This window comes from Hippoglossus hippoglossus, chromosome 19, assembly GCF_009819705.1.
Source record: "Hippoglossus hippoglossus isolate fHipHip1 chromosome 19, fHipHip1.pri, whole genome shotgun sequence".
NCBI lineage: Eukaryota > Metazoa > Chordata > Actinopteri > Pleuronectiformes > Pleuronectidae > Hippoglossus > Hippoglossus hippoglossus.
The window spans coordinates 14,026,470-14,053,764 of record NC_047169.1 but is presented as its reverse complement, the minus strand read 5'-3'; the positions used below and the strand labels follow the sequence as shown (position 1 = coordinate 14,053,764).

Genomic DNA, 27,295 nt, shown 5'->3' with positions numbered 1-27,295 from the left:
ATGTCCTGTGTGTGGTTATGTTTGAATCTGCTCTGCGCTGCTACCTTTCTACAAAGCAGTGCCTCGTCAAAAGGTATTTTATTTTGCTCATACCATAAGTAAATACACTGCGTACTGATTTTTTTAAAACGTAGAAGAACATAACTCATTTCTTGCACCTTTTCTTTGTCGTCCAGGAGTGTCGGTGGCGTGCCCCAAAACAGTGGAAGTTGAAGCTGGACAATCTTTGACAATTAACTGTTCTATACATTACATTGGCGTGTCAGGCTGTAAAATGGTTGCATTACAGCTGAAGACAAATAGCAACGTAACACATAACATCACTGAAGGTCTCAATTTCGTGTTGCTGAATGTCTCAAATGTCATCAAAGCGGATAACTGGACGGTCGAAGTAAGCACAGACTGTGGTCTGGCCAAATCACTTCCTATCGAAGTTAAAGTCTTCAATCCTCCACCTGGTGAGTATCTTTCAGTGACTTAAAATAATAACATATAACAATAAAATAATTTTGTTTTTGTTAAATTGATATAGCACTGTTTGAGCCACAGATACAAGGTACTTTACAAATTAAAACTAAAGGAAAACCTGTGAAACAATTAGAAGCAATTTAAAGATCACACAGCAATGGGGCACAGATGCATATATACAAAGTGTTACAGATAAGAATAAAACATTGTAAAATGATTAAAATAGTTGTAACAGAACTAGAAGAGAGTACACCTATATAATGTGTCAAAGAGAGATTTGAAAGAGTATCAGAACGTGTGTGTGTGTGTGTGTGTGTTTGTATGTATGTGAATTGTATTTGACCTTGTATAGGCCTTCAATTCTCTAATATATTAGACATCTAGGTCTTAATGTTCATTTAACACTACTTTGGTTACACCTAAAATGTTGGTTTAAAATGTTTTGTTTTCTTAATCTTTGTATGTGAATTCTGAGGTACATGTTTTGCCTTGTCATACCTAGAACCGGCAAAGCAGCATCCTGACCGGGACACCACGGCTCCTATTATATCGGGTGTTTGTGTTCTCCTCCCTATTGCCATGTCCTTGTTGTTCCTGTTTGGAACTGGCAGAGGCAGAAAATTCCTCAAACACATAAAGAGATGTCAAAAGATTCAGGGAGACTACACTCACTCTTCATTGTCGACTGTCGAATGCTGAAATGTAACAAATATGATATCCGCACGGCATGTTATGTAAAAAGTATTGTCATATATCATAATTTATTTACCTTTTTTTTATTTGTATCAGTTACTTCTTCAGTAATCTTTGAGGTCTTTATACAGATTGATCCATGTGAAAATATGTTTTGATTCTTGTGCAGATTCATTCGGGTCAATTTGATGATTGTCTTTGATTAAAGGGACACCACTTATTTTACAGATAAAATGCAGTCTCCTCACTGTGAAGAGAGTTTTAGATGAACAGTGGTATCATAGCTTCTGTTCTTAAAAGGAGCTTTTTGAGCTGTGTGTCAGTTATGGTGCAGGTTCACCCAGCCACTTTGCATGAAACAGTTATGGGTAATGGAACATGTCTTTAAATTAGAAGCAGTCAGCAACAAGCACTTCCTCACCTTTGATACGATGCAGCACACACACACACACACACACACACACACACACACACACACACACACACACACACACACACACACACACACACACACACACACACACACACACACACACAGAAGAGGTAGCATCACATTTCCGCTGTACACCACACTGATCTTTGAGACAGTCAGCCTGTCAGTCGGTCAAAAAACTGCATCTTGTTCTGAGTCTGTGGCAGGATGAAAGCTCATTGGTGGAGCTGTGTGTTGGGATTATTTCTCTGCATGCCTGCTTGGGTAACACTCCACACCCGGACAGGTGAGTGAGTGTGTGTGTGTGTGTGTGAAAGGAGGAGAGAGAGAGGATGGATATTTTTGGGGTATGAGATCCAAATGAAAAGTCGTCTGCGTCATCGTCAGTTTGCAGGATCATCAGGTTTTTGTCATCTGAGCAGGCTCTCGAAAAGCGTCTTTACCGATGTAAAAGTACCAGTACAACTATAAATCAAAAGTAAAAGTCCTGCATTTGAAATCTTACGTGATAAAAATATTTTCAAAACCTTTTTATCATCAAAACTAACTTAAAGCATTCCAAGTAATTGTATTTTTTTTAACAGAAAAATACTATGTGATTTATATATTAGCCTTTTGTTGTTGTAGCTGGTCAAGTTGAAGCTACACTCTTATAAAAAAAAACATGGTTATTAATGAAACCCTTAGTTTTACAGGGGACACTATTTTAAAAAATAGATAGAACCAAAGCCCTTAAAGGAGACCTATATGCTGGTTTTTGGGGTTCCTAATTTTAATTTGGGGCATTACTTGGAAAGGTTTATCCCCTTGCTAGAAAGACTGGCCAGCTGGTGATGAGTTCCAGTACGTCAGGACAAAAGGAAGCTGTGAACAGACAATGCTGCAATTAAACGCAAGATTAACAATTATTTTGAATTATACAGGGATATTTTTAAATATGTAATAAAAAACAATTACAAAGCCCACTGTGCTTTAGTAAATAGGCAAACTGTGACACCGGGAGACTTCACCTTGGTTGTACTCTGTAGTTTTTTGATTTTTCCGTGAGCACCTGCAAGCAGCACCAAAACTGAAACTTAACTCTCATTACAAACGCTGCTCTCTCCTCCTCCCTCCTGTGGACCCAGCTTAGGTTGCGCTTTGCCATCTAAATTGGGGGCATGTCCGACTAGCCACCGAGCGTGTATTAAGCCATTGATCCCCATCTTGACTGTGAGAGAGACTAGCTCCTTCTGCTGTGGACTTTGGAATTTTGAACCATGCACACCATATACATTCACAAAAAACATATACAACCCACTAGAGGACACAAAAAAAAGCATAAAAGGTCTCCTTTAAGGAAGAACCCTTTTGGAACCCTTATTCCTAAGAGTGTAGTCCAGTGGGTTTATGGGGGTTGAGAGCCCTTCATGGTGCAGGAAATAAAGAGGGAAAAAGATTTTGATACACAAACATTTATTTATTCCTTTTTAAATGTGACAAGACTATATGGAAAATTGCAAAGTATTAATTTAGAACATAAGTAGTGACTTTGGTTTTCAGATAATAAAAAGTATGACAGGTGACAAAAACTCAAAACATGCTTTTACTTGATATATACTGTATATATATAATTTTTTTTGCTATTACTTTAAAATGTTTTATTTTATCTATTGTCTTAAATTTCTTGTATGATTTAATTTGCTTTTGTTTTAAATTTCGAATGATATTGAATTAATTTGCTTCTTTTCTTTGATGTTTTGTATTCTTGTTTTTACTTGTCCTCTTTGTGAAGCACTTTGTAACAGCTGTTTTGAAAGGTGCAATGTAAATAAAGTAATAATTATTATTGTTGTTATTATTAATTTTATAACAGGACAAGATGGAGAATATCCCATTATTATCAGTAGTAGTAGTAAAAGTATAACATAGCGTAAAAAATTACCTCAAAACTGTACTTCAGTACAGTATTTGAGAAGATGTACTTTACTTTCCAAGACTGTCTTTCAGCCCATTTTTAAGTCCATTAAACACTGGTGCTTGAATTGATCATGTGATTTTCGAGTGTATTTTGACATTACAACCTGAAAATACACTCCAATCCATCTCTCCATGCAGTTTCTCAGAGGCCCATGTCCATCGTTGTAGTGAGAGGAAAGTCGTCTGTCGAGATCTCGTGCTCCACATCGTTCTCTGACCCAATTGGGCTCTACCTGCGCAGGAAATTCCTTGGTGATAGAATCCTTTTGCACCTCGCCCTGGAAGATGGATTGGTCACCAAGAATACTACAGCTGCAGAATTTAGGGGCCAACTCAATGTCACTCTAGAGCGGCAGGTCAAGGTGGGCTATGAGTTCACCATGTGGCTGTCTGAGCTGGAGCTGGATGACACCAACTTGTATTACTGCACCTGGAGTCGCTTCGAATCAGAGAAAAGGACACTAAAAAATCAGACCAGCATTGGCACCATCATCATTGTCCAAGGTGAATGGAATTAGAGTCGACACACACACACACACACACACACACACACACACACACACACACACACACACACACACACACACACACACACACACACACACACACACACACGGTCTTGTCTCACTGGCATCAGAGGGCATTGCATTGTCTTAGATTGATTTCCCAGAGACTTACTCTAGCCTTAACCATAGTTACAACTTGCCACTCACAAACACAAACACACACATAAGCCGTTTTCAGATATGACCTCCGGGTAAAATCTGGAGATTTGGCTATGCGGTTTTCCCACAGTTTGCCTTTCACACAGGCACAACACAGCGGGAGGTGTCCTGCACAGACGTGTTCACAACAGCAACAGATCATCAGCATTATTCAGGCGAGAGGTGGAGTAGCACGGTGCAGCAGACAGAGACAGGAAGTGACGTATTAACTCGACTTTACACTATACTGTATACTAGGAGGCCAGGCGGAGAAAGTCCACAGAAACTGCAGAAATAAACACCCACATACAAATAAACACAAACGCATAAAAAGTACACACATATATTCACACACCTGTACATACACCTGTACACACACACACACACAGCTTCTTGACTCACTTTCCTTTGTTGAATACTTTCCCTCACAGAGACGGATCCCCAGGAACAGTGCAAAGACCAAATGTTTGTTCTCACCTGGATTTTCTTGAGTGTGGCGGTGATCGTTATCTTGTTTCTTGTCATTGGAGCACTGATCTTCAGATGCAAACGAGTAAGTATGACACACACTTTGCTTCCACAATCATGCAAGAGCATACACGACATGCTCCGTGCATCAAATGAATGTTTTCTATGTGACCCCACAGTTTAGAGAGGACTTCAGACCTGACAGCCCTCAGCACGTCCACCCTCAGCAAAGAGTTCAGAACAATCCCTACTTGATCACATCAGAAAATACACTGGACTTCAGGGGAATCCTGTAGTCCTGCCAGTTTGTGCAAAGCTAAAGATAAGATATGGCGCTTTGGGAAAACTTCAACTGTCAAGTATGCTGTAGATGTATCACACAGTTGGTTTGTTGCACACCACTGAGACGTCTTTCGTACTCCTCTCGTGTTCTGCTTTTCTTTTCCTTTTTTACACAAATACGTTTTATTTGCAGAAACGTGAGTGAGCTACCACTTCCTGGGTGATGTGTGGTGTACAGAAGTGACGCATGTGATTCGTGGTGTAGAAGGCTGCAGAGCGAGCTTTTTTTTTCAGTATCATGTGGCGCAACACGTTTGCTTGACTTTTATAGTTTTGATAAATGTAGGTATTTGTTTCCCTTGTGTCTCATGAATAGGTTTTGAACACTGAAACAAATGTGAAATGCAGTTTTCTGTCTGACTTGATATGTGCATTAAATTTAAACTTTTTTCCCACTTGTGCTTGTGAACTCTTTCTGTTGATGCGTTAACCTCACAGGCCAACAGGACGTATGACAGGAAATAACTTGAGTAGATATTATTGAGTCGGCAGACCACATAACTAAAAGCGCATAATCATAAATCATTTATTTTTCCACTCTCAAAGTATAATTTAACATTTTTTTGTCTTAGCATTTCAACACTCAGGCTTCACATACTGATGCCCTGATTTCAGTCTCAGAGAGAAAACTTTACTGTGCAAAATACTTAACAACACAATCTCCCTTGTTGTCACACATAAAAGAAGATACATATTCAAGTTGTGGTGCAACTAATGGACAAGTTCTAATCCAGGGCCTCTAAGTCTGAGACTGTGGGCCGTCTCTCGGACGATGCTTGGAAAAGGCGTCTCCTCACCCCACCTTAGTTTACCTGCCTAGGACAGATTTCATAGATACTGGTCCTGTTTAGTCAGTAAAAATGAAAGTATCAGTCAACTCATAAGTTGGTCAGTCTGTAATAAATTCAACATTCAACAATACATGTTTAGGATAAACACTGCACATACAACATACAGTCAGGGGACAAGACCACACAAAAGTTTATTGTGCATATCTAAAAAATGTCTATACTGGGAACATACATTCAGGGTTTTGATCGCTTTCCAATTTTTGGAGTGTAGAATTTTATTTGGTTTTTGTTTTCAAAAACAGTAAAGGGTGGCTGATAGTTCCTATATTTAGATTTGTGAACATGTGATTCAGCAAGTAACACAATTAAATTAATTATGTAGCATTGCTTTTTTTTCTGGAAAAACAGGTTCTTCTAACCCCGGTAACACCAGGCACCAGCGGTAAAAATCTGAGACTACAGAGTTTCTTATGAGCATTACAAGACTAAATCATATTCTTCCAGTGGTATAGGAGTTCTGTATTTATCTAGAAATTTGGAATATGACATTAATGAACCGCTAGAATTAAACAGCTGCAAAACCAGATGTATCCCATATGCAAACAAATAATGATTTGTGTTTATATAAAATGTCTCTGCCGTTCCATATGTAGTATCTGAGAGAATAGAAATTATGTTTATAGATTAAAGGGATAGTTCACCCAAAAATGAAAAATTCACTCATTATCTATTCACCACTATGCCGATGGAGGGGTGGGTGAAGTGTTTGAATCCACAAAACACTTCTGGAGTTTCAAGGGTAAACAGCGTTGCAGCCATATCCAATATAATTGGACGTTTGCAGGCACACATCGCACAAGCCCGCACATCTATGCTTTCCCGCCCAAGGGGCACGTAGCGCCATCAGCGATACTCGCAATAACTGCAGCAATCGCGAGAACTTGCATGTATCGCCCATTGGGCGAGAGCATAGAGCTTGTGCAGTGTGTGCGGCTCCAGGCTGAGGATAACAGTGGGCATTTAGGCTAAAAACATGGTGTAAATGAAGCCGTTTCAAGTCGAATTTGAATGTCGGGGCTTACGGACACGGATGACACCACAGGAGCAGTATGGAGGCATGTTATGTATTTTCACCTGTTGTTTTATTATGTTTGAAGAAGCGGTAACCATTTCATTAAATTGCATTGGATTTGGCTGAACCGCTGTTTACCCCTGAGACTCTAACACTTCACCCACCCCTCCATTGGCATACTGGTCAGTAGATAATGAGTGAATTTTCATTTTTGGGTGTACTATCCTTTTAAGGACAAGGAAAGAAGCATTTGTTTATAGAAATTTTACAGCTTTTTTTTCCACATTACGATTGCAAAGTAGAATATATTTACAGCCTCCTTAGAGAAAGTATTTTTAAAACTAATGTAATAACTAATGTTAATGTTTTTTAACTTCCATTCACTCAGTGTCGCCTAAAATACTGAGGTATTCTCTTTTTTTTTTACTTTGCTCCAATTTAATGTTGTTATATTATAATTCATATTTAAAAAAACACATAGGTACACTTGCTGTGGAACTGACGTACTCCACTCCCGGTTTCCCACGGACCGTAGCCGGTGTAACACATGGCGCAGCCTTGAAAACAGTCCTGATAATGATGTAAATTTATGTTAACTTATTATTTGTTTATTAAAATAATCGCAGTTGGGGGCGCGTAGAGGTAGTTAGCTGTTAGCATTAGCTGCCTAGCTTGGGGAGCGTGAACACACGGGACAGACAGACTGACTGACCGAACCTCACAGCACAGACATGAGCAGCTGCAGGGGAAACACCAGGTAAACAACAACACCCCGGGTCGGACTATTTACTGGTCCAAAACCGAACAGCTCGTCTGAAGCCAGGGATTTGAAAGAAGTGAAGATGAGCGGCCACAGGTTTCTGTGGTCCGGGCTGAAGCCGTGGACATCAGGGAGGAGCAGGTGGTTGAGACCGCTTCATGGTGGTGAGTGAACAGATGTTTCATGTTCAACCTGAAGCTCCATCAGTTCAGGGCTGATTGTACTGTGTGGACCGAGCACGAACCAGACCCAATACAAAATCCAGTCAATTATGAGTTGTTTAAGTTGCTTATTGTCAAAACCTGAAACCTCTTCTCGAAGATAATGCGCAACCTTTAAACTATGGACTTCACTCGCTGACTCAGCATATACCAAATGTTCCACTCTTCACTTATATTAGTGAAATGTGATATTGAACAACTTAATGCCTGATTTGTCATTCAGACAAATGGTTAACACTACAGAGACCTCGTATCAGTACCATTTGTCAGGAGTTGTAGAAGTGTACATAGGCAGTGGTGGAGGAAGTACTCAAACATTTTACTTAAGTAAAAGTACAAATAAATAGATAATATGTACTCAAGTAACGGTCTACTACATCATTAACTGTCCTTACTGCACTTATTATGGTTATTATTATTAGTGATAGTAACAACGATAATCGTTATTATTTACTGTTATTATACATAATTACTGTAAAAATTGTTATTATAATTATTTGCAATGATGTGCACATAATATGATATTGAAATTGCATGGATAGAAAATGGTCATTGCACAGTTGAGTGAGATATAAATATATATATATATATATATATATGGTGATATATATGGTGCATGTGGTCTCCTGGGAGCAGAGCTGGTTGTACAGTCTAACAGCAGCAGGAAGCATCGGCCTGCGTCACCTCTCCTGTGGGTAAATCAGTCTGTCACTGAGGAGTTGCCCAGTGCTGTGATGGTTTCCAGCAGGGGGTGGGACTGGTTCTCCACCACAGATGGCCGCTTGGCTCCTCATTCTCCTCTCTCCTGCCACCTCCACTGGGTTAAGGGGGTATCCCAGGACCAAGCTCTCCTTCCTAATCAGTCTGATTAGATCAGTGAACCAATTGCCCCCTCATCCTTGATATGGTTTGAGTTTTAAAAATTTAGTGAAGTAGAAAGTATGCTGGCCCAAGACGTCTCACACAAGCGCATTAACAGAAAAACCACAACATAAATACAAGTCACCTAATGGAAACACAATCCCAATGGAAGTGAGCGACCAGGGAGGTTGACAATGAAATGAGCTACATACTTTGGTCAAGTCCTGGATGTAAAGGTTCAAGTGAGCGGTCACTTACGAAAACCTGGACAAGCCAGTAGCCGCTTGTCTATTTGAGGTGTTGCAGTTGAGCTGCGTTCCTCCTTTTAGGCGCTCAAAGCACTTGTACCATGACACCTCAAATAGGCAAACATCACATTTTAAGCAGGGCTTGACAAGGTTTTCACAAATGAGGGCTTCACTTGACCGCAGCAAGATTAAAAAAAAAAACATCTCTTCCATTGTGGTTGTGTTTCCATTTTGTGGCTTTTGTAGATGTGTAGTGGGGTTTGCATTTGTGTTTTTCTGTGAGAAGTTTTGGCCACTGTAAGAAAGTACAGATATTTGTTGATTTATGTTGTGGAATAAAAGTACTCAAAATTAAATCTAAAGTACAGTAATGAAGTAAATGTACTTTGTTACATCCTCCACTCTATATAAGCAACTGGACTTGTACTATGTGCACATGAAGACACCATGTCATGGATGAGAAGCTACACAAATATTAACACCCTTGTATTAACGTTGGTATCGGTTGAACTTGCACATGAACTACCTGACTCTTATATTACACCCAAAGAAGACATTTCACTTTCATGTTCAGACTTTTCAGGGTTTTTTTAAGAATCTACTGCAGGATTAGGTGTTTGTTTTCAGCTTTATCCTCTCTGTTGATTGTGCAGTTGTAAGTGGGCGTGGACCAGCATCTTTTTACTCCAGCAGCCCGAAGGTGTGTATCGTGGGAAGTGGTCCAGCGGGTTTCTACACGGCACAGCATTTGATCAAGGTATGTTTAAGGTAATAAGAAAACAATATGAAAACATTTATTTTACACAATAAACAATGCAGATAAGATGTGTATTATATTTTTACATATATATATATTATGTCATTATATTTTACATGAAATGTGAATTTTCTTAATTTGAGTTCTATATAGTTGGTGGTTTTCTTGTTATTCGAAACTGTCTTAGGGTTAGGCCTTTAGTTGTGATGGTTATGGTTTGGTTAAGGGGCTGGCAAATGCATTATGCCAATGAGTGTCCTCACTAAGAGAGAAGTACAAGAAGGTGTTGGTGTTATCTTGTCATGGATCATGGTCCCATCAGAAGTCTTCTTTCTAGTAATTTTATATTTGCAGCAACTATAAGAATAATCTTTCACATTTGTGTCTGTTTTTTCTCTTGTGGGTCTCCCCAGGCACGTCAAGATATTGAGGTGGACGTTTATGAGCGTCTGCCCGTCCCCTTCGGCCTGGTCCGGTTCGGAGTGGCCCCCGATCATCCTGAAGTCAAGGTCTCTATCTTTAATGAGAAGCTCTAGAGAACAGTCAATTGCCCAACACCTTTTATCCTACAAGTACAGGACTCTGTTTCCAGCTAGCTAGATTTCAGTTATCTGTTGTTTTTTGTGATGCTTTAATAATTTAGATATAATCTCTTTGCCTTCTCTGAACTCGAGCTGTGTCTTCCAACCTGTTTACTCGCATGAATAATGGAAATCACCCATGCCCTACTAAGATAAACATGTCTAATGGAAAGTAGACCTGCTCAACGAGAGTGTGATGTCACCTGAGGTGATGTGGTGGTGCGTGATGCAAGTGTAAATCTTGGCTCAGAAGCTCAGAAAATTCCCACATAGATTTGAACGAAAAGAAACCATTGGAAGACAGATCCCTCTGACGCACCTGGAAATTGTGGGCTGGTATTTCAGTCACGAACATCCAGTACAATGAATGCACTTAATCTGTTTACTGTCTGTTTCACTTAAGAGCAACAAAGAAACTACATTTCAAAACCCTCCTCATGTGTGCAACCAGCACGTATGTCACTCACTGTAGATGCAGATTCTATGTAGATACTGTTTATCGGTTTAACCAATCATGACTATTTGGAACAACAACAACTACCGAAAGTACCTTGATGTTGTAATCAGCCCCACAAAACCTGTAATGGGGATAGTCAAGGCAGCATAACGACCACATCTTCTCCAGACTCTTTCACGCCTTTCACATGTTTTCAGTGTGAACCTGCTCTCCTCTGTGAAGAGAACAGTGGGTGACCAGCCAATTCTGGTGTTCTCTGGGCAATGCCAATCGAGCTACATGGTACTGGGTTGTGAGCACAGGTCCCACTAGAGAAAGTGGAAAAAAAGGTGAAAAAAATGGGTTGTTATCTCCATTTTGCGGTATTTAAATAAGGTTCCCAAAGCAAACAGATGCCTGTATCTTCCTCAACTTTTCCATCACACTGTAATGAAATACCTGTAGTCATCATCAAACTGAATAGACGCTGATTCAGTTTTGTGGTTCTGCATGAGCGATAAATCCATTTTTACTTTATTTATTTTAACACGTCTGATCTGTTCACCACCTCAGAACGTCATCAACACATTCACGCAGACGGCCAATCATTCGCGCTGTAGCTTCTATGGTAATGTCAATGTGGGGAAGGACGTGAGTGTTAAGGAGCTGCAGGAAGCCTACCATGCAGTCATACTGGTAAGAACAAAACTGTCTGCACCGTTACGCACCTTTAACTAAATGAGCATTTATATGAATTGTGTATGTTTTATGGCAGAGTTATGGGGCAGAGGGAAACAGGAGTATGGGGGTCCCAGGAGAGGACTTGGCTGGCGTGCACTCTGCCAAAGACTTTGTGGGCTGGTACAATGGGCTGCCCAGCCATCGACAGGTAGCCGTTACATTGAATGTTACCCATAAACCATGTGGATGGTTATCAGATTATCTGTCATCAGGTTTTTTTCTTCTTCCTCTGTTCCATTCTCATCACTTCTGTCTCACGTCTTTGTCTCTCTGTTCAGCTGAGTCCAGACCTGAGCTGTGAAACGGCTGTGATTCTGGGTCAAGGTAACGTGGCTCTGGACGTGGCGAGGGTCCTTCTCTCGCCCATTGACATTTTAAAGGTGAGAAACATGCAGACGGGTTATTAAAGAAAAAAATATAGTAAAGCATAACAGCAAAGTAACCACAAAGCATGATCATCAATTTTGAAGGCTCATGAAGGATTAATAAAGAAAGAGGAGATCTCCGCAGTTTGACTTCCACAAATGCACAACACAATGGGAGATTCTCCGCTCAGTCATGTTCACAACAACACAGAAATCTCTGTAGCGTTCAGGTGACGGTGGTGCGACAGACAGCGGGGGGATGTAACATATTCATTCTGCTGTTGCGATAACGCGTTTTTGTTTACAGCAGATCGACAGCCGCATCAGCCGTTATCACCAAAAGCTCTCTTGACATCTTCTACGTGTTTTGCTCCTCTTTTTCATCCTGAGATATTTGTTTGTTTGTTTGTTTTTTGCATCTTTCCTTTGTTTGTGGCGTCATCAACACGCCCACTCGCTCACAGTGAATCCTCCAGAGGATCTCCTGCTGTGTTCTCACGTTGGCTCATTCAAGCTCTATACAGCGTTTTTACTAGGGGGCTGGCCGAAGAGACTCTGGAGAAAGTCAGGAGACTCTCACTTTGACATTTGCGTTCTCACATATCGCCCCTCGGGAGAATGATTATCCACAGATCAGTCATGTCTAAAGCAGCTTATGAGAGACATGAAGAAAGACATTCATTTCACTCTTTCTTACCATCTTTCAACATCATCAACTTTTCCACCTCTCTGAAATGATTTTTGTTTCTGAGGGTTGTTATTGAAAAGGCTGATGGAAAATGTCTTTATATTTTATAACAGAAGACTGACATCACCCAACTCGCTCTGGAGGCCCTGGCAGAGAGCCACGTCCGCAGGGTGCTGATAGTTGGCAGAAGAGGACCAGTACAAGTCGCTTGCACAATCAAGGTATGTGAGAAGCAACACTTGTTATTTGTAATGAACTTTGAGAAGAAAAAAACTCTGGCATTAACCATTATGTTGCTTTACAAATGCAGCATACGTGCCATAGTAACCAAAATGAGATCAGTGGCACTTCATGTCAGACAGTCACAGCCGCCACACTGGCTTGCCACTATAGGACAAAAAAACATACACAAACATCGACAGAAACATGAAGACACAGCTATATGGTCAACATCACCAGGCCGAGCCATAGAAAGGATAAACATTGTTCCATTGCAACAGCAAGAGAATCAATATAAGCCAGACACACAATCATAAGATTTGCTCAGAATATTTTGCTCATGATATTTTTTAAATCAAATCACCATCCATCATATCTTTGCACAACACACTGTTTGGGAATTGTGGATAAACTCTTTATATAAAACCCATTACTGCTCCTGTCAGATGTCGTTGCAGGATTGTGTTCCCGTATTTCTCCAATTACCTCAGTTTGTACTGATGTCACCATAAGTGGTAGAAATACAGGTGAAAACTATGAAGATAAAGCTCAGTTTGTAACTGGAATGGCAATCAAGCCAACAAAACAATGCACATCAGGAAACCATTGTCTATATTGTGGAAGAATGGTTGATTTATTTCATTAAGATCCCTAAATTATCCTTAAGAAATCAGTTAAAATGTAAAAAAAAATGCTATATGTTGGAAAGTTAAAGAAAGTGATAAATGGATCTGCCCCAAAATGTAATGGATTCTTCCTTGACCCATGTTCCATCCAAGTTTCATGGAAATCTGCTTCAGTAATTTTTTGCATAATCCTGCTCATAATCAGAGGTGAAAACATAACCTCCATGGCGGTGGTGAAAAGACAGAACAGTCCTTTAAACCAACTATTTGACATTTTCTAACCCATTTGTTATGTTCTCCTGGTCTGCAGGAGCTTCGAGAAATGGTGAACCTGCCGGGCACCAGACCTGAGATGGTGTTGGCTGATTTCGAGGGCATCACAGAGGCTCCCAAAGGTGTGAAATAACATTTTATCTTAATACTTTTCCTCTTCAGGGGGGTGGCTGCCTCATCCACCTGCTCCTAACAAAGCCTAAGAATTTAAGTATATTACATTTTAAGTCCATGTCATACTTTTCTTTTTTTTTTTACTTACCACACAAGCAGCAAAAACACTTGCGATGACTGCATGAGTGGAAAATGGGTGTTCACGTGTGTCGGATTAATGGCTTGACAAGGAGGGAAGACGTGAAAGTCGTGGTTAACAGATGGAACTTGTTATGTATGGTGAACTGTTAACCAGCTGCTGTTAACCAGCTTTCATTGAAAATGTTTTTTGCTGGAGTAAAACCCTGCAGCTCTGTCCTCGGGCCCTTTTTGGTTTTTCCTCATCCTTGTCGGAGAAATGACATTGAGCTGATTGATGTTTAATGTTTACAGCGATAACAGCCTCTGTTCATGGTTAAATGAGAACCTTGATCTGCAGTGAGTGAAGGACGATGTTAGAGACTGGTGGCTTGTGTCTTGTTTTGTTTCCAGATGTTACACATATGAGTGTGCAGTGACGGGATGTTTCTGAACACCAGTGAGTCCAAACAATTTTCCAGAAAGAAAACAAAATCGGCTGATTTGATTTGTTACTGTTTATCTTTGTGGATATGAAAATAGAATAAACAATCCAGAAAGAATTTGCATTTTATGATTACATTTTACATTTTATTCTCTTAAGTCAAGTTCTATATTATGGTTATATTTGTAATTTCTTTTTATTTATAGTTATTTATAATAAGGTTTATGGTTAAATAGTAAAATATCAAGCCTCAGTTAAATGTCTTTGTCATATGGGTTTGACGACGACATCTTAGGAATCAGTAACAAATTCTTTTAAATATATCTATAGGTCGATATATCGGTATCAGAAATGTTTTACTACCTAATATCGGCATCAGACTCCAAAAATCCGTACTGGTTTGGCTCTAAAACAAAACGTAACCGGAGTATACATAGCAGAGGTGTGGATTTGTAGATCTTGTTTTTCTTGACATGTGTTTTTAATAATTGGTACATACACACACACACCCACAAACACGCACACATAATAATCATAATCAAAAAAAAAACTCAATTCAAAACATTTTAGTTTTGCTTTCATCAACAAGAGGCACATTTTTAGTCGACATTTAGTTGACCGAAAAGTTGGATATTTTAAATCTGTCAATAAACAATTCTGGTGCTCTTCAGTGTGGGGATCCAATAGGTTCATGTGACTGCTAACTTGTCCATACTGTTCATATGAGCACAAGGTGTGAAACAGCTCAAGGACAGCCATTCTGTACTTGTCCTGAGGAAGGCCATATCGGCTGAAACACATCAGCTTTATAACTCACCACTTTCTTCAGTGCCTCATATTCCTTCAACTTGACGAACAAATAAAATACGTTTCTTGTGTGTTTTAGTCAAGACCACTTTGGAGCAATTTATATAAATGTAATATGACCCGATAACAAGTCAAATTGGTTTTTAAAATGTAGCCCTGGTTTGTTTTTATAAAATAAATTTTTCTCATTTTCAAATATTAAGTTTAAAATCCATCAAACAGTGTCTGATTGGGAAACGTTTCTGTCCAGTCAGACAAAATACTTGTCTAGCAGTAATATGCCATATTATGAACACTTTTAGAGAGCTTTATTTTGTTGTTTGAACAAAACAAAAGTATGTTCATCTTCAGAATAAATATCTAATAATATCAATACTACGTTTATTTCATATAGCACTTTTAACAATGCTCAAAACACTTTACTTAGGTTAAAAAACAGAGTGGCAAGTAAAAACAAGGACATGGACTAAAAATATAATACATTAATCACACATTAAAATATAAAATACACGTCATATTCGCGCATTAAAAGCAGTTCTGAAGGAATGGGTTTTGAGTAATTAATAATTGATCTCTACTGTGTCAGATTTGCCGAGGCCCAGGAAGCGTCTGACGGAGCTGATGTTGAAGACGGCCCTGGAGACCCCCGGGGAGAAGGAGCAGCAGAGACGAAAGGAGGCCTCCCGCACGTGGGGATTTCGATTCTTCCGGAGCCCTGTCGAGGTCCTGGCCGACCCCCAGCGCAGCAGAACAGCTGGCATCCGACTGGCGGTCAACAGGCTGGAGGTAAACAGGATTTGGATTATTTGTGTAGACGTGGGTGTGTAGCTGCTACATAAGCTTGGTTCAAGTAGGTTTCCTCTCTGCGACCAGGGTTCAGGTGAAAGGGCCCGTGCAGTGCTCACTGGAGAAGTGGAGGATGTGAGCTGCGGTCTGGTCATCAACAGCATCGGCTACAAAAGTCTTCCCATCGATCCATCAGTGCCGTTTGACTCCCACAAAGCCATCGTCCCGAACACCATGGGCCGCGTCCAACAGGCTACAGGTACTGTATCCAATATGTGTACGAACATATGTATGTAACACATGTGTGTATATGTACATACATATCAAACAAGATTAATGGTGAATCCATGTTTCTTTTAGGTTTATACTGTAGTGGCTGGCTGAAAACCGGCCCCACTGGTGTGATAGCCACGACTATGAACAACAGTTTTGACACAGCTCGATCGTTAGTGGAGGACATGGAGTCAGGAACGCTGGATGTGTCTGCTGCCAAGTCTGGTTCACAAACCATCAGTGCTCTGCTGGAAGACAGAGGTAATCCAGTCTGCACTCACATGTTTGCTGAGCTCTGTTATCTGACCTGTGACTTCAAAGTACGTAGTTTGAATCAAACTGTGTCTTGTCAAACTCCACAATATTTTGATGTCTCTATTCCGGTCATCATAACACAACGATTTATCAACAACACAAACAAATTAATATAAATAATAATAATAGATTTTATTATATCCGAACACAAATGTATATTTTTTTTCGACTGTGAATCACCAGTGGTTAATACTGTCCCATCCCACTCGTCATACACTCATAGTTTAGTGAGCACAGCATCTCAAAGTATTTGATTGCCAAAGCCAGCACCTGTCTGAATATTCTCTTACCAATGATCTAACTGACTGCTTTAGCTCAGTGTGTCTGTCATCCTGAAATATTGTTGCTTTAAAAGTTAAAGCTAGGACTAAGGCATCTGAAAGAAAACTGTCTTGGATAACTGACACTATAAGAAGCTGTAAAAGGGATTGTAGGAAATCAGAGCGAAGATGGAAAAAATCTGGTTTCTCTGATAAAGTCAATCAGAGCCTTTATTACCCCAGATTTTGATTACTCTGATGCCCTTCCACAACGAGATTGTTTCAACCAATTTTATCAGTTTTATCCAATTACTTTCGTTGAACTTTTGGATGCAGCATCACATATAATACATATGTGTATTCCAGCCCTCTTGATGTGATACCTACAAAGTTTTCACTTAAAGTGCTGGAATCGATTGGGCCGTGGTTGCTTTCCATTTTTAACAGTTCTCTGTTCAATGGTTGTGTCTCTGACTATTTTAAAACTGCATGTGTTTATCCGCTGCTCCGCAAATAAATGGACTAGATTCCTCCCTCCCTAAGAATTATAGGCATTCAAAGTTACCTTCTATTTCCAAACTTTTTGAAAAAAATGGTGTCCCAAGAAATTTCTCGCTGTGCTGGAAAATAATCATAATTTTGAAAATGTCCAATCTGTATTCAGGAAGTTTCACAGCACAGAGACGGCAGTGCTTGAAGTAACAAATGAACTTTTCATTTGGCTGCTGATCAAGGCAAGTGCTCAGTCCTTTTACTGCTGGACCTGAGTGCAGCCTTGGACACCATAGACCACAACATTTTATTGGACAGACTGAGGCACTGGGTAGGGGTTTCGGGTTAGGGTTTTAGATTGGTTTAATTCTTACCTGACAAACAGAAGCTTCTGTGTCTCTGTAATTAATAATGTCTCTGCTTTTACTGATGTGAAGTACGGTGTGCCCCAGGGGTTGGTTTTGGGTCCAATTTTATTTTCCTTATACATGCTCCCCTTGGGACATATCACAAACAAGCATGGTTTTTAATCTCATTTTTATGCTGATTACACACAGTTGTACCTGCCTGTTAGACCCACAGACCCTGGTATGCTGAATCGCTTCTTTCTGAGATTAAGAGCTGGATACCCAGAAACTTTCCGCAGATGATCTCACACAAAACTGAGATCATTTAAATTGGACCTGAGCACGACAAAACAAATACTGCCATCTGCAGGTCTGTTATTGGATCACATCAAACCTGCTGCAAAGAACCCTTGGCATCTGATTTGACAACAATTTAACTTTTGAGCAGCACACAACAAAGCTGGTACGATCATGTTTATATCATCTCCGAAATATTTCTAAAAGTCAATTAATTTTAACTTTAAAGACACAGACAATTTGACATGCTTTTATTTCATCATGCCTTGACTATTGTAACAACCTTTTTACTTCCCTAACCTTGACTCTAGACTGTTCACATCTCAGCTGCCAGGCTTTTAACCAGAACCAAAAAACATGACCACATCACTCCTGTTCTAGCTTCTATACACTGGCTCCCTATACGTTTTAGAATTGATTTTAAGATTTTACTGATTACTTTTAAAGCTCTCCATGGCCTTTCTCCCAGCTACATATCAGACCTTTTAGTATTATATGAGCCGTCACGTACATTGAGATCCTTGGGCAGAGGTCTTCTATGTATTCCAAATACTAGATTAAAAACTACAGGGGACGGAGCGTTTGCTGTGAGGGCTCCAAAACTCTGGAATGATCTGCCTGAGGAAATCAGGTCAGCTGAGTCAGTGATCTCTTTTAAATTCTTTGTTAAAACATACTTTTATCGGAGCCTTTCCTGATTTTAACTGACTTTTAATTCTATTTTAAATGAATGTCTTATATGTATTGTCTAATATTTGTGATTCCTTAAGTTTTGCTGTGCGCATGATTTTACGACCTGTGTTTTATTTTGCTGCTCTTGTAACTTCGAAGGGGAGGATGTGATATGGGTCAGGGAAGAACCCATAAAATTTGATTCTGGGACTTTTTTTTAACATTGTTTAACATTGAGAGATAGCAGTGCGTGTTTTAACAATTACCCTCTTTCCCAGAAAATATTTCAGGAATCTTGATTAGGGGACTGATATTATGTGTGATGTATTTTGGTGAAGATCTACATAAACTTCTGCATCTATTGAATATAAAGATGGTTTTACAAGGGCACTGTTGGGCCTCATGCGGTCTACAGAATGCAATTCAAATTTTTGATATCTCTGCACACAGTTGGCAGTTTATTAGGTACACCTAACTAAAACAAATGTAGTTTTACACTGGGAACTCTGTAACCGATCAGACAGTCTGAGGAGTCTGGGATCACACGCATACACAAATTTCTCTCTTGCTCCTGGTATTTCACGTGATGGCCTATACGATTTATTTTCTTTTTATACAGGGCATATTTGCAAGTCTCAAAAAATAGTTGCAGTCTGAAGCCCTGTCAAAGGTCAAGGTCACTGTTTGGTCTTTTTATTTTCTTAAGGGCACCTAGAGAGAATCCTTTCAAATTTACCACAAGGTTTCTGTATTTTACAGATTTGTTCAGTAGATGTCCAATGACCGAAAAAAAAAATACAATCAAGCCGTAGCCTAATGTGGTTTTATCTTTTGTTTACAGGAGTTAAACCAGTGACTTTCTCAGCCTGGGAGAAGATAAACACTGTGGAGATGAGGAGAGGTGAAGCTGTGGGAAAACCCAGAGAGAAACTGCTGACTGTGGCGGAAATGCTGGAGGTGGCTCGAGCATAACAGTGGTTTACAACAGCAGGGGACCTTCGTGGGCACAGAAGACAAATGTCATTATGAAGTAGTCAGCATGGACGTCATTATGTACAGAGGGTGCACAATGAAAACATGTTGGTACTTTACCTCAGTTCTTGATCTCAGTCTCAGTCTCCTCAAACAAACACTGAAAGACTGAGCTGATGTTTCCTGTTGCAGTAAAAAAAAAAAAAAAAGTCCAATGGATGATAATTAACTTTTGTACTGTAATTTACTACATGCATGTTAGGGTGAAATCTATGTAGTAGCTAAGAAATGTTTATACCTAATCATTGTCATGACTAACTTTTATAAGAAAATAAAAGGATATATTTTTATTCCCATCTTTGAGTGTCATTTCATGCCACCTTCCCAGGCAAGTTTGTATACCAAGGGTTCATTGTAAAGCGATGGCAATTTAAGCATAGAAACTAAACATACAATGAATGTCTCCAACAATAAATCTAAGGGCAGAATGGTGACATCAGGGTTTAAGAGTGAAGGCATAGGCCATAAAATCCATAAGCAGCTTCAGTACTTTAAGTTGCATATCTTTGAAGAAATTACCGACCATTTACCATGACCTCCAGACAAATTGGCAAGGGTTAGCCATTATCGAGACATTCTCCCCCAAGTAAGCATCTTTGTCACTTAACCTGTTGATTAATGAAGCTATTCTGTGAAAGACATGAATTTGAAACAAATAGTTTTATTCAAAGTGGAAACAGAAACAGGTACATGCAGACACATCTTATCCCTCTTTTCCACCAGCATCAGCAGAAAATGGCCATCTGATGCACAATGAGCTCTTGCATGGTTCCTAAAACAGTTTCCTGCTTTTAAAAATTAACTCATTGTGAGGGAACCTGATGTTGTCGTAGTGGAGTTAGTCCCAAGTTTCCAAAACCTACAGCATTTTCACTTCCTCCTCTGACTGCAGCCGCTGCTGCTTTGATTGATTTTCCTTCTGTGGCTTCATCAACAGGTTCCGTATTGCGTTTAATGCGCACATTGCCTGTAGCTGCCTCGTCCAGCGTCACGTTGCCTCCTGCAGCTGCCTCGTCCAGCGTCACGTTACCTCCTGCAGCTGCCTCGTCCAGCGTCACGTTGCCTCCTGCAGCTGCCTCGTCCAGCGTCACGTTGCCGCCTGCTGCTGCCTCGTCCAGCGTCACGTTGCCGCCTGCTGCTGCCTCGTCCAGCGTCACGTTGCCGCCTGCTGCTGCCTCGTCCAGCGTCACGTTGCCTCCTGCAGCTGCCTCGTCCAGCGTCACGTTGCCGCCTGCAGCTGCCTCGTCCAGCGTCACGTTGCCGCCTGCAGCTGCCTCGTCCAGCGTCACGTTGCCGCCTGCAGCTGCCTCGTCCAGCGTCACGTTGCCGCCTGCAGCTGCCTCGTCCAGCGTCACGTTGCCGCCTGCAGCTGCCTCGTCCAGCGTCACGTTGCCGCCTGCAGCTGCCTCGTCCAGCGTCACGTTGCCTCCTGCAGCTGCCTCGTCAAGCGTCACGTTGCCTCCTGCAGCTGCCTCGTCCAGCGTCACGTTGCCTCCTGCAGCTGCCTCGTCCAGCGTCACGTTGCCTCCTGCAGCTGCCTCGTCCAGCGTCACGTTGCCTCCTGCAGCTGCCTCGTCCAGCGTCACGTTGCCGCCTGCAGCTGCCTCGTCCAGCGTCACGTTGCCGCCTGCAGCTGCCTCGTCCAGCGTCACGTTGCCTCCTGCAGCTGCCTCGTCCAGCGTCACGTTGCCTCCTGCAGCTGCCTCGTCCAGCGTCACGTTGCCTCCTGCAGCTGCCTCGTCCAGCGTCACGTTGCCTCCTGCAGCTGCCTCGTCCAGCGTCACGTTGCCTCCTGCAGCTGCCTCGTCCAGCGTCACGTTGCCTCCTGCAGCTGCCTCGTCCAGCGTCACGTTGCCTCCTGCAGCTGCCTCGTCCAGCGTCACGTTGCCGCCTGCAGCTGCCTCGTCCAGCGTCACGTTGCCGCCTGCAGCTGCCTCGTCCAGCGTCACGTTGCCGCCTGCAGCTGCCTCGTCCAGCGTCACGTTGCCTCCTGCAGCTGCCTCGTCCAGCGTCACGTTGCCAACTGCAGCTGCCTCGTCCAGCGTCACGTTGCCAACTGCAGCTGCCTCGTCCAGCGTCACGTTGCCAACTGCAGCTGCCTCGTCCAGCGTCACGTTGCCTCCTGCAGCTGCCTGAACCAATGCTTCAGCTTCCACTTCATTGATTTCCAGGAGAACTTACAGAAAGAAATTGGATTAGCGATTGGTAATTAAAGCAGGAAATTAAGTTTTTTTTTTTTTTTTTTATTACCCTGTCAGTCTGGTGAAGGCCCATCATGATTAGTTCAGCACAATGAGGCTCAACCAAACATTTTGCTCATTGAAGCGTTTCAGAGAAGCTGCTCACCTTTTTTAGCTCTTTCCTTCAACAAAGTCTCAACTGACTGGATGAGTCCCAGGGCTTTCTTGATGGAAAGGTTATCTGGAAACCACTCTAACCCTAACCCAGAAGAAATAAAGTGTGTCAGAAAGTAGCTCAAAAGAAAGCAGAACATTAAATCTTCTTCCCTTACCTCCGATCCATCTTTTCAGTCCATCGATTTGATTTGTTTCATTTGTGCCGCCAACTGGCATGCAAAAGCCTGTGAAGAGAACATACACAAGCTGTTCATCAAATGTTGCAGCGCTCGATGACACGACGTACTACAATTTTGTTTCAGCTAATTGACATTTCAGGAATACAAGCCACTTACTAAAAGACCTTGATATGACTGAAATAATTGAACCTTAACTTTTACATTTGCTACACTCCAGTTCTAATGTCTCACGCTTCGAACAAAAGGAACATGTAAAAACCTTTGGTTAGCCAGGAAGTCAGCACACAAATAAGCAAGGCCCAAACAGCTCCCATCATTTCAGTCACCAAGAGACAAGTGGTGCCTGCGTGTTCTCACCAGCTTTTACGACGTGGTCCAGGAGCCAGCTGTTCCCACTCACAGCTAATTGTCTCTCTCTCTGCTCAGTCGCTCCTCCAAGAGATTCAGCACTTCCTGTCGCAAGCATGGGCCGCAACCAATCAGTGTGTAAAGTTTTACAAATGTAGTATTATCTCTACTTATTTCATACTACGTGTTTTTCCTTGAATGTTGAGCAGAAACTATCATTTTTATTACAATCACTTTTTACAAGATTCATAAAAAGAGAAGAATTGGGATTTAAAACATTTGCTCCTCTCCACACAGCCATGAAGGCATGAAAGGTAAGAAGGCTGCAGCAAAACACAAACAAACAAGTTGAATACAACTGACCAACAGCTTGCTCGGCAGTGGCTCAGGAGGTAGAGCAGGTTGTCCACTAACCATAAAGTTGGTCGTTCAAAACTCAAAACTGTACTGTTTATAACTTTTAGTGGTCATCAAGACTATATAAATACAGACCACTTACAATTCTTAAGTATTTTTATGAGGGTCTTTACCTGTGATAGGTGATATAAGTGGAAAATGTTTTATGTGCAACCACAGTACAGTTTTTCACAATGGTAAAACTTCTAATAAATACCCTTAAAACTTATTACCTGTACAAGGAACTACAAAGACTCACACCAATACATGTTGTCCAGCTTTATTTTGCTCACCTTCTCTGTTAAATACTGTTTTATCAACGTCAAACTCTTATAAAAAACAGCCACATAAATTACAGCAGAACAAATATGGATTTTTGGGAGTTGATACTGATACCTATATTAGGGAGTAAAACACTTCAGATGCCAATATATCGGCCCATATATATATTCCAAAAACTGGTAATGATTCCTAAGATGTCCTTATCAAACCCTTATGAAAAAGAAATGTCATTGAGGGTTAATGTTTTACATTTTACCTAGTTTAGCCATTAACCATTACAAACTAGAATGGCTAGAGCGCATTCCTATACCGAGGACCAACAGTCCCTGTAAATTCAAAAAAAGCTGCAACAAATTACACTCACTCATAGATATTGTTTTTCATCAAGATCCATGGATTATTCCCTGGGAAATCTGTGAAAATGTTGAATAACACTGCATCTCACCATGTGAAAGAATATGAAACCAAATTCCTGTATCCACACCAAAGTTCTTTGGGTTATTTTCTGGCCTGCACCTGCCTCATTCCACCAAGTTTCATGGTAATTTGTCTGGTAGTTTTTGCTTCATCCTGCTAACTAACAGATAAACAAAGCAAACATAAACATTGCCTTGGTGGAGGGAAAATCTTTGGCAAAAATAATTCAAATTTATTGTACAAATAAACCATAATGATAAATAAAAGGAAAACACTGCCAAATATATATAAGTTGAATTATGAAAGTAAACATGTTTTGTTTTTTTTACATAAAATGTAAACATAATTGCATAATTATTTCCCTGATTGTTTATTCTGTAAAATATATATATTGGCCTATATATATATATATTGTTTTTAACCAGTCTTAGACAGGAGGTTAGTGTTAATGGAACGTCATTAAATTCTCAGACGACACTGAGACATACTGAAACTTATCTCACTACTTTTTGAAGATTTGAATTGGCGTGAGGACAACCCCCTTGTTTTGAATGTCAATAAGACAGAGGAGATGGTGTTTGACCCTCGGGCCTGTGGTCATCCACAACCAAACCGTCACACAGGCCTCCTCTTACAAATATCTTGGCATTTTTATTGACAACTCACAAACCTGGGACACTCATAGTCTCTGTAGCAGATAACAACGGTTGCCTTTTTTTTGTTGATCAATAATGTATTTTGACTTTTTATCAGGCAGTCCTAGAGAGCCTAATCAGGTACAACATCACAACTTGGTTTGGTAACCTCTGCAGTTAAAAACCAAACTGTACCAGTTGATTTATCCTTCATGGAAAACCATTGGCATTGAAGAATGATTATGAACAGGCTACTCAAGGATAAGCCAATAAGATTGTTAATGACACATCTCATATTCTGTATACAGAGAATGAGCTGCTGCCCTCTGGTAGGAGGGTTTGAGTTCCTCGATGCAGATTGAATAGATTTGAATATTAAAAAATGTATTTTAGATAGTGGCAGATAAAGCCAGAATTGGCCCTGGAGGATGATATCTAATTTTCCTGCTTGTTTGCCGACAGTATTCATTCAAATCTTTATATATGTATAAGTGCAATATGGTCAGGTACCATGTTATGTATTAAAAACATCTTCACAGGGTGATTGCTATGATGTTTGTTGTATAATGGGGATTTGTGCATGTGTATTTTTATGGCTGCAGCATGGCCCAAGAAAATGTTTCCACTTTGTGGGACAATAAAGTTCATCTTGAACTTGACTTCATGGCAATCCATCCCAAATATCTGAGATTTCACTCTTAACCTCATGATGGCACCAGAAAGGACAAGGAGAAAACCCAATTCATAGGGATTCATCGATGTTGGTACAAACTTGAATCACAATTGCTCAAATCACTGTTTGGGTATTTCAGTCTGGACTGAAGTGACGGCACCGACTTACCAACAGACTGGCATTGCTACCGCTTTAGCCGTACCACTTGCATGGCTTCATATGTGATCAACCTATAAAATAGGAAGCAGTACAGTATTTGAGATGATGTTTGATAGCCACTGTGCAGGACTATCGAACACTGGTATTTGCATTAATTAGACCTGCTCAGGTTGAGGGAGTACAAGGCTCTGCTGGAGTTTTTGTGAGGTCACCAACCTCCATATACTGATTAGTAATGATTAACAGTCAAAGCAATTGGAAGCTTTGTGTCTTTAGACTCAAGTAGTGACATCTCGTGGTTTGCAAAACTTACAGCAGTCTATAAAGACTGGAGGCCAAAGCTCGGCGACCACAGCTCAATAATGAAACTGTTTCAGTTGCATGTGTACCAAGAATCCTACAGTTTTACTTTTAGCCAGGAGTGCTGCAATACATATGTTATATCATTTTTGGAAATGTCGATCCATCAATGAGGGTCACGGGGGGAGCTGGAGCCAATCCCACCCAGCTGACAATGAAACAAAACTATTCTCACCAACGGTCACAGAGTGCATGTCTTTGGACTGTCAGAGGAATACCAGATAAAAACTAGAAAATCAAGATTTAACTGGGAACCTTCATTCTGTAAGGCGACACTGCTAACCACCACGCCGCCCATCACTATATTGATTTGTATTAAACAGGACCACAAACACAACGTTCTTGACAGAAATCCTAGAACCTCATGACAGTTGAAAAATGCTTTATTATTTTACATAAATATACCAAACATAACTCCACATTTGGAAGGAAACATGTTGCGCATGTGTTGTCATCATCAGTATATTCCATAGGTGTGCTCCTTTCCATCTGTGTCGGTCCAAGTAGCGCAGCGGCTGCCCATGAAGGAATTTGACCTGTGGAGGGTGGTACATTTCCTGCCACCTTCCCAAGCAAGTTTGAAGACCAAGGGTTCATTGTAAAGCGATGGAAATTTAAGCATAGAAACAAAACATACAATGAATGCCTCCAACAATAAATCTAAGGGCAGAATGGTGACATCAGGGTTTAAGAGTGAAGGCATAGGCCATAAAATCCATAAGAAGCTTCAATACTTTAAGTTGCATATCTTTGAAGAAATTACCAACCATTTACAATGAACTCCAGACAAATTGGCAAGGGTTAGCCATTATCGAGACATTCTCCCCAAGTAAGAAATCTTTGTCACTTAACCTGTTGATTAATGAAGCTATTCTGTGAAAGACATGAATTTGAAACAAAGTTTTATTCAAAGTGGAGACAGAAACAGGTACATGCAGACACATCTTATCCCTCTTTTCCACCAGCATCAGCAGAAAATGGCCATCTGATGCACAATGAGCTCTTGCATGGTTCCTGAAACAGTTGCCTGCTTTTAAAAATTAACTCATTGTGAGGGAACCTGATGTTGACGTAGTGGAGTTAGTCCCAAGTTTCCAAAACCTACAGCGTCTTCACTTCCTCCTCTGACTGCAGCAGCTGCTTTGAAATATTTTCCTTCTGTGGCTTCATCAACAGGTTCCGTACTGCGTTTAATGCGCACTTTGCCTGTAGCTGCCTCGGCCAGCGTCACGTTGCCTCCTGCAGCTGCCTCGTCCAGCGTCACGTTGCCTCCTGCAGCTGCCTCGTCCAGCGTCACGTTGCCTCCTGCAGCTGCCTCGTCCAGCGTCACGTTGCCTCCTGCAGCTGCCTCGTCCAGCGTCACGTTGCCTCCTGCAGCTGCCTCGTCCAGCGTCACGTTGCCTGCTGCAGCTGCCTCGTCCAGCGTCACGTTGCCTCCTGCAGCTGCCTCGTCCAGCGTCACGTTGCCTCCTGCAGCTGCCTCGTCCAGCGTCACGTTGCCTCCTGCAGCTGCCTCGTCCAGCGTCACGTTGCCTCCTGCAGCTGCCTCGTCCAGCGTCACGTTGCCTCCTGCAGCTGCCTCGTCCAGCGTCACGTTGCCTCCTGCAGCTGCCTCGTCCAGCGTCACGTTGCCTCCTGCAGCTGCCTCGTCCAGCGTCACGTTGCCTGCTGCAGCTGCCTCGTCCAGCGTCACGTTGCCTCCTGCAGCTGCCTCGTCCAGCGTCACGTTGCCTCCTGCAGCTGCCTCGTCCAGCGTCACGTTGCCTCCTGCAGCTGCCTCGTCCAGCGTCACGTTGCCTCCTGCAGCTGCCTCGTCCAGCGTCACG

At 41.3% G+C, this 27,295-nt stretch overlaps 2 protein-coding genes and 2 long non-coding RNA genes across 4 annotated transcripts; 2 read left to right on the top strand and 2 right to left on the bottom strand.

Moving 5' to 3' along the window:
• Nucleotides 1–1,501: 1,501 nt before the first annotated feature.
• Nucleotides 1,502–5,386, top strand: LOC117752943. Its single transcript, XM_034570679.1, has 4 exons — nucleotides 1,502–1,880; nucleotides 3,692–4,057; nucleotides 4,689–4,810; nucleotides 4,905–5,386. The coding sequence occupies exons 1-4, from the start codon at nucleotides 1,802–1,804 to the stop codon at nucleotides 5,019–5,021; spliced, it is 684 nt and encodes a 227-aa protein (XP_034426570.1). The 5' UTR covers nucleotides 1,502–1,801; the 3' UTR covers nucleotides 5,022–5,386.
• LOC117752946 lies at nucleotides 2,370–3,256 on the bottom strand. Its single transcript, XR_004612168.1, has 2 exons — nucleotides 2,600–3,256; nucleotides 2,370–2,474 (listed from the first exon to the last, which is right to left on the bottom strand). It is a non-coding gene; the product is annotated as an uncharacterized LOC117752946 (long non-coding RNA).
• A 2,082-nt stretch (nucleotides 5,387–7,468) lies between the features above and the next one.
• On the top strand, nucleotides 7,469–19,953 carry fdxr (ferredoxin reductase). Its single transcript, XM_034570678.1, has 12 exons — nucleotides 7,469–7,854; nucleotides 9,674–9,777; nucleotides 10,191–10,286; nucleotides 11,368–11,490; nucleotides 11,570–11,683; nucleotides 11,814–11,915; nucleotides 12,702–12,809; nucleotides 13,744–13,828; nucleotides 15,776–15,975; nucleotides 16,063–16,234; nucleotides 16,336–16,509; nucleotides 19,473–19,953. The coding sequence occupies exons 1-12, from the start codon at nucleotides 7,773–7,775 to the stop codon at nucleotides 19,601–19,603; spliced, it is 1,491 nt and encodes a 496-aa protein (XP_034426569.1). The 5' UTR covers nucleotides 7,469–7,772; the 3' UTR covers nucleotides 19,604–19,953.
• A 353-nt stretch (nucleotides 19,954–20,306) lies between these two features.
• On the bottom strand, nucleotides 20,307–26,793 carry LOC117752945. The gene is made up of 2 exons (XR_004612167.1): nucleotides 26,530–26,793; nucleotides 20,307–20,481 (listed from the first exon to the last, which is right to left on the bottom strand). It is a non-coding gene; the product is annotated as an uncharacterized LOC117752945 (long non-coding RNA).
• Between the last annotated feature and the right edge of the window lie 502 nt (nucleotides 26,794–27,295).

Excerpts from the sequence above, each read along its gene's own strand:
- LOC117752943 (XM_034570679.1), top strand. The coding sequence starts at position 1,802 with ATGAAAGCTCATTGGTGGAGCTGTGTGTTGGGATTATTTCTCTGCATG. Across the intron at positions 1,881-3,691 it reads AACACTCCACACCCGGACAG|TTTCTCAGAGGCCCATGTCC; the intron begins GTGAGTGAGTGT and ends CTCTCCATGCAG. Across the intron at positions 4,058-4,688 it reads CACCATCATCATTGTCCAAG|AGACGGATCCCCAGGAACAG; the intron begins GTGAATGGAATT and ends TTTCCCTCACAG.
- fdxr (XM_034570678.1), top strand. The coding sequence starts at position 7,773 with ATGAGCGGCCACAGGTTTCTGTGGTCCGGGCTGAAGCCGTGGACATCA. Across the intron at positions 9,778-10,190 it reads CGGCACAGCATTTGATCAAG|GCACGTCAAGATATTGAGGT; the intron begins GTATGTTTAAGG and ends GGGTCTCCCCAG. Across the intron at positions 16,510-19,472 it reads TGCTCTGCTGGAAGACAGAG|GAGTTAAACCAGTGACTTTC; the intron begins GTAATCCAGTCT and ends TTTTGTTTACAG.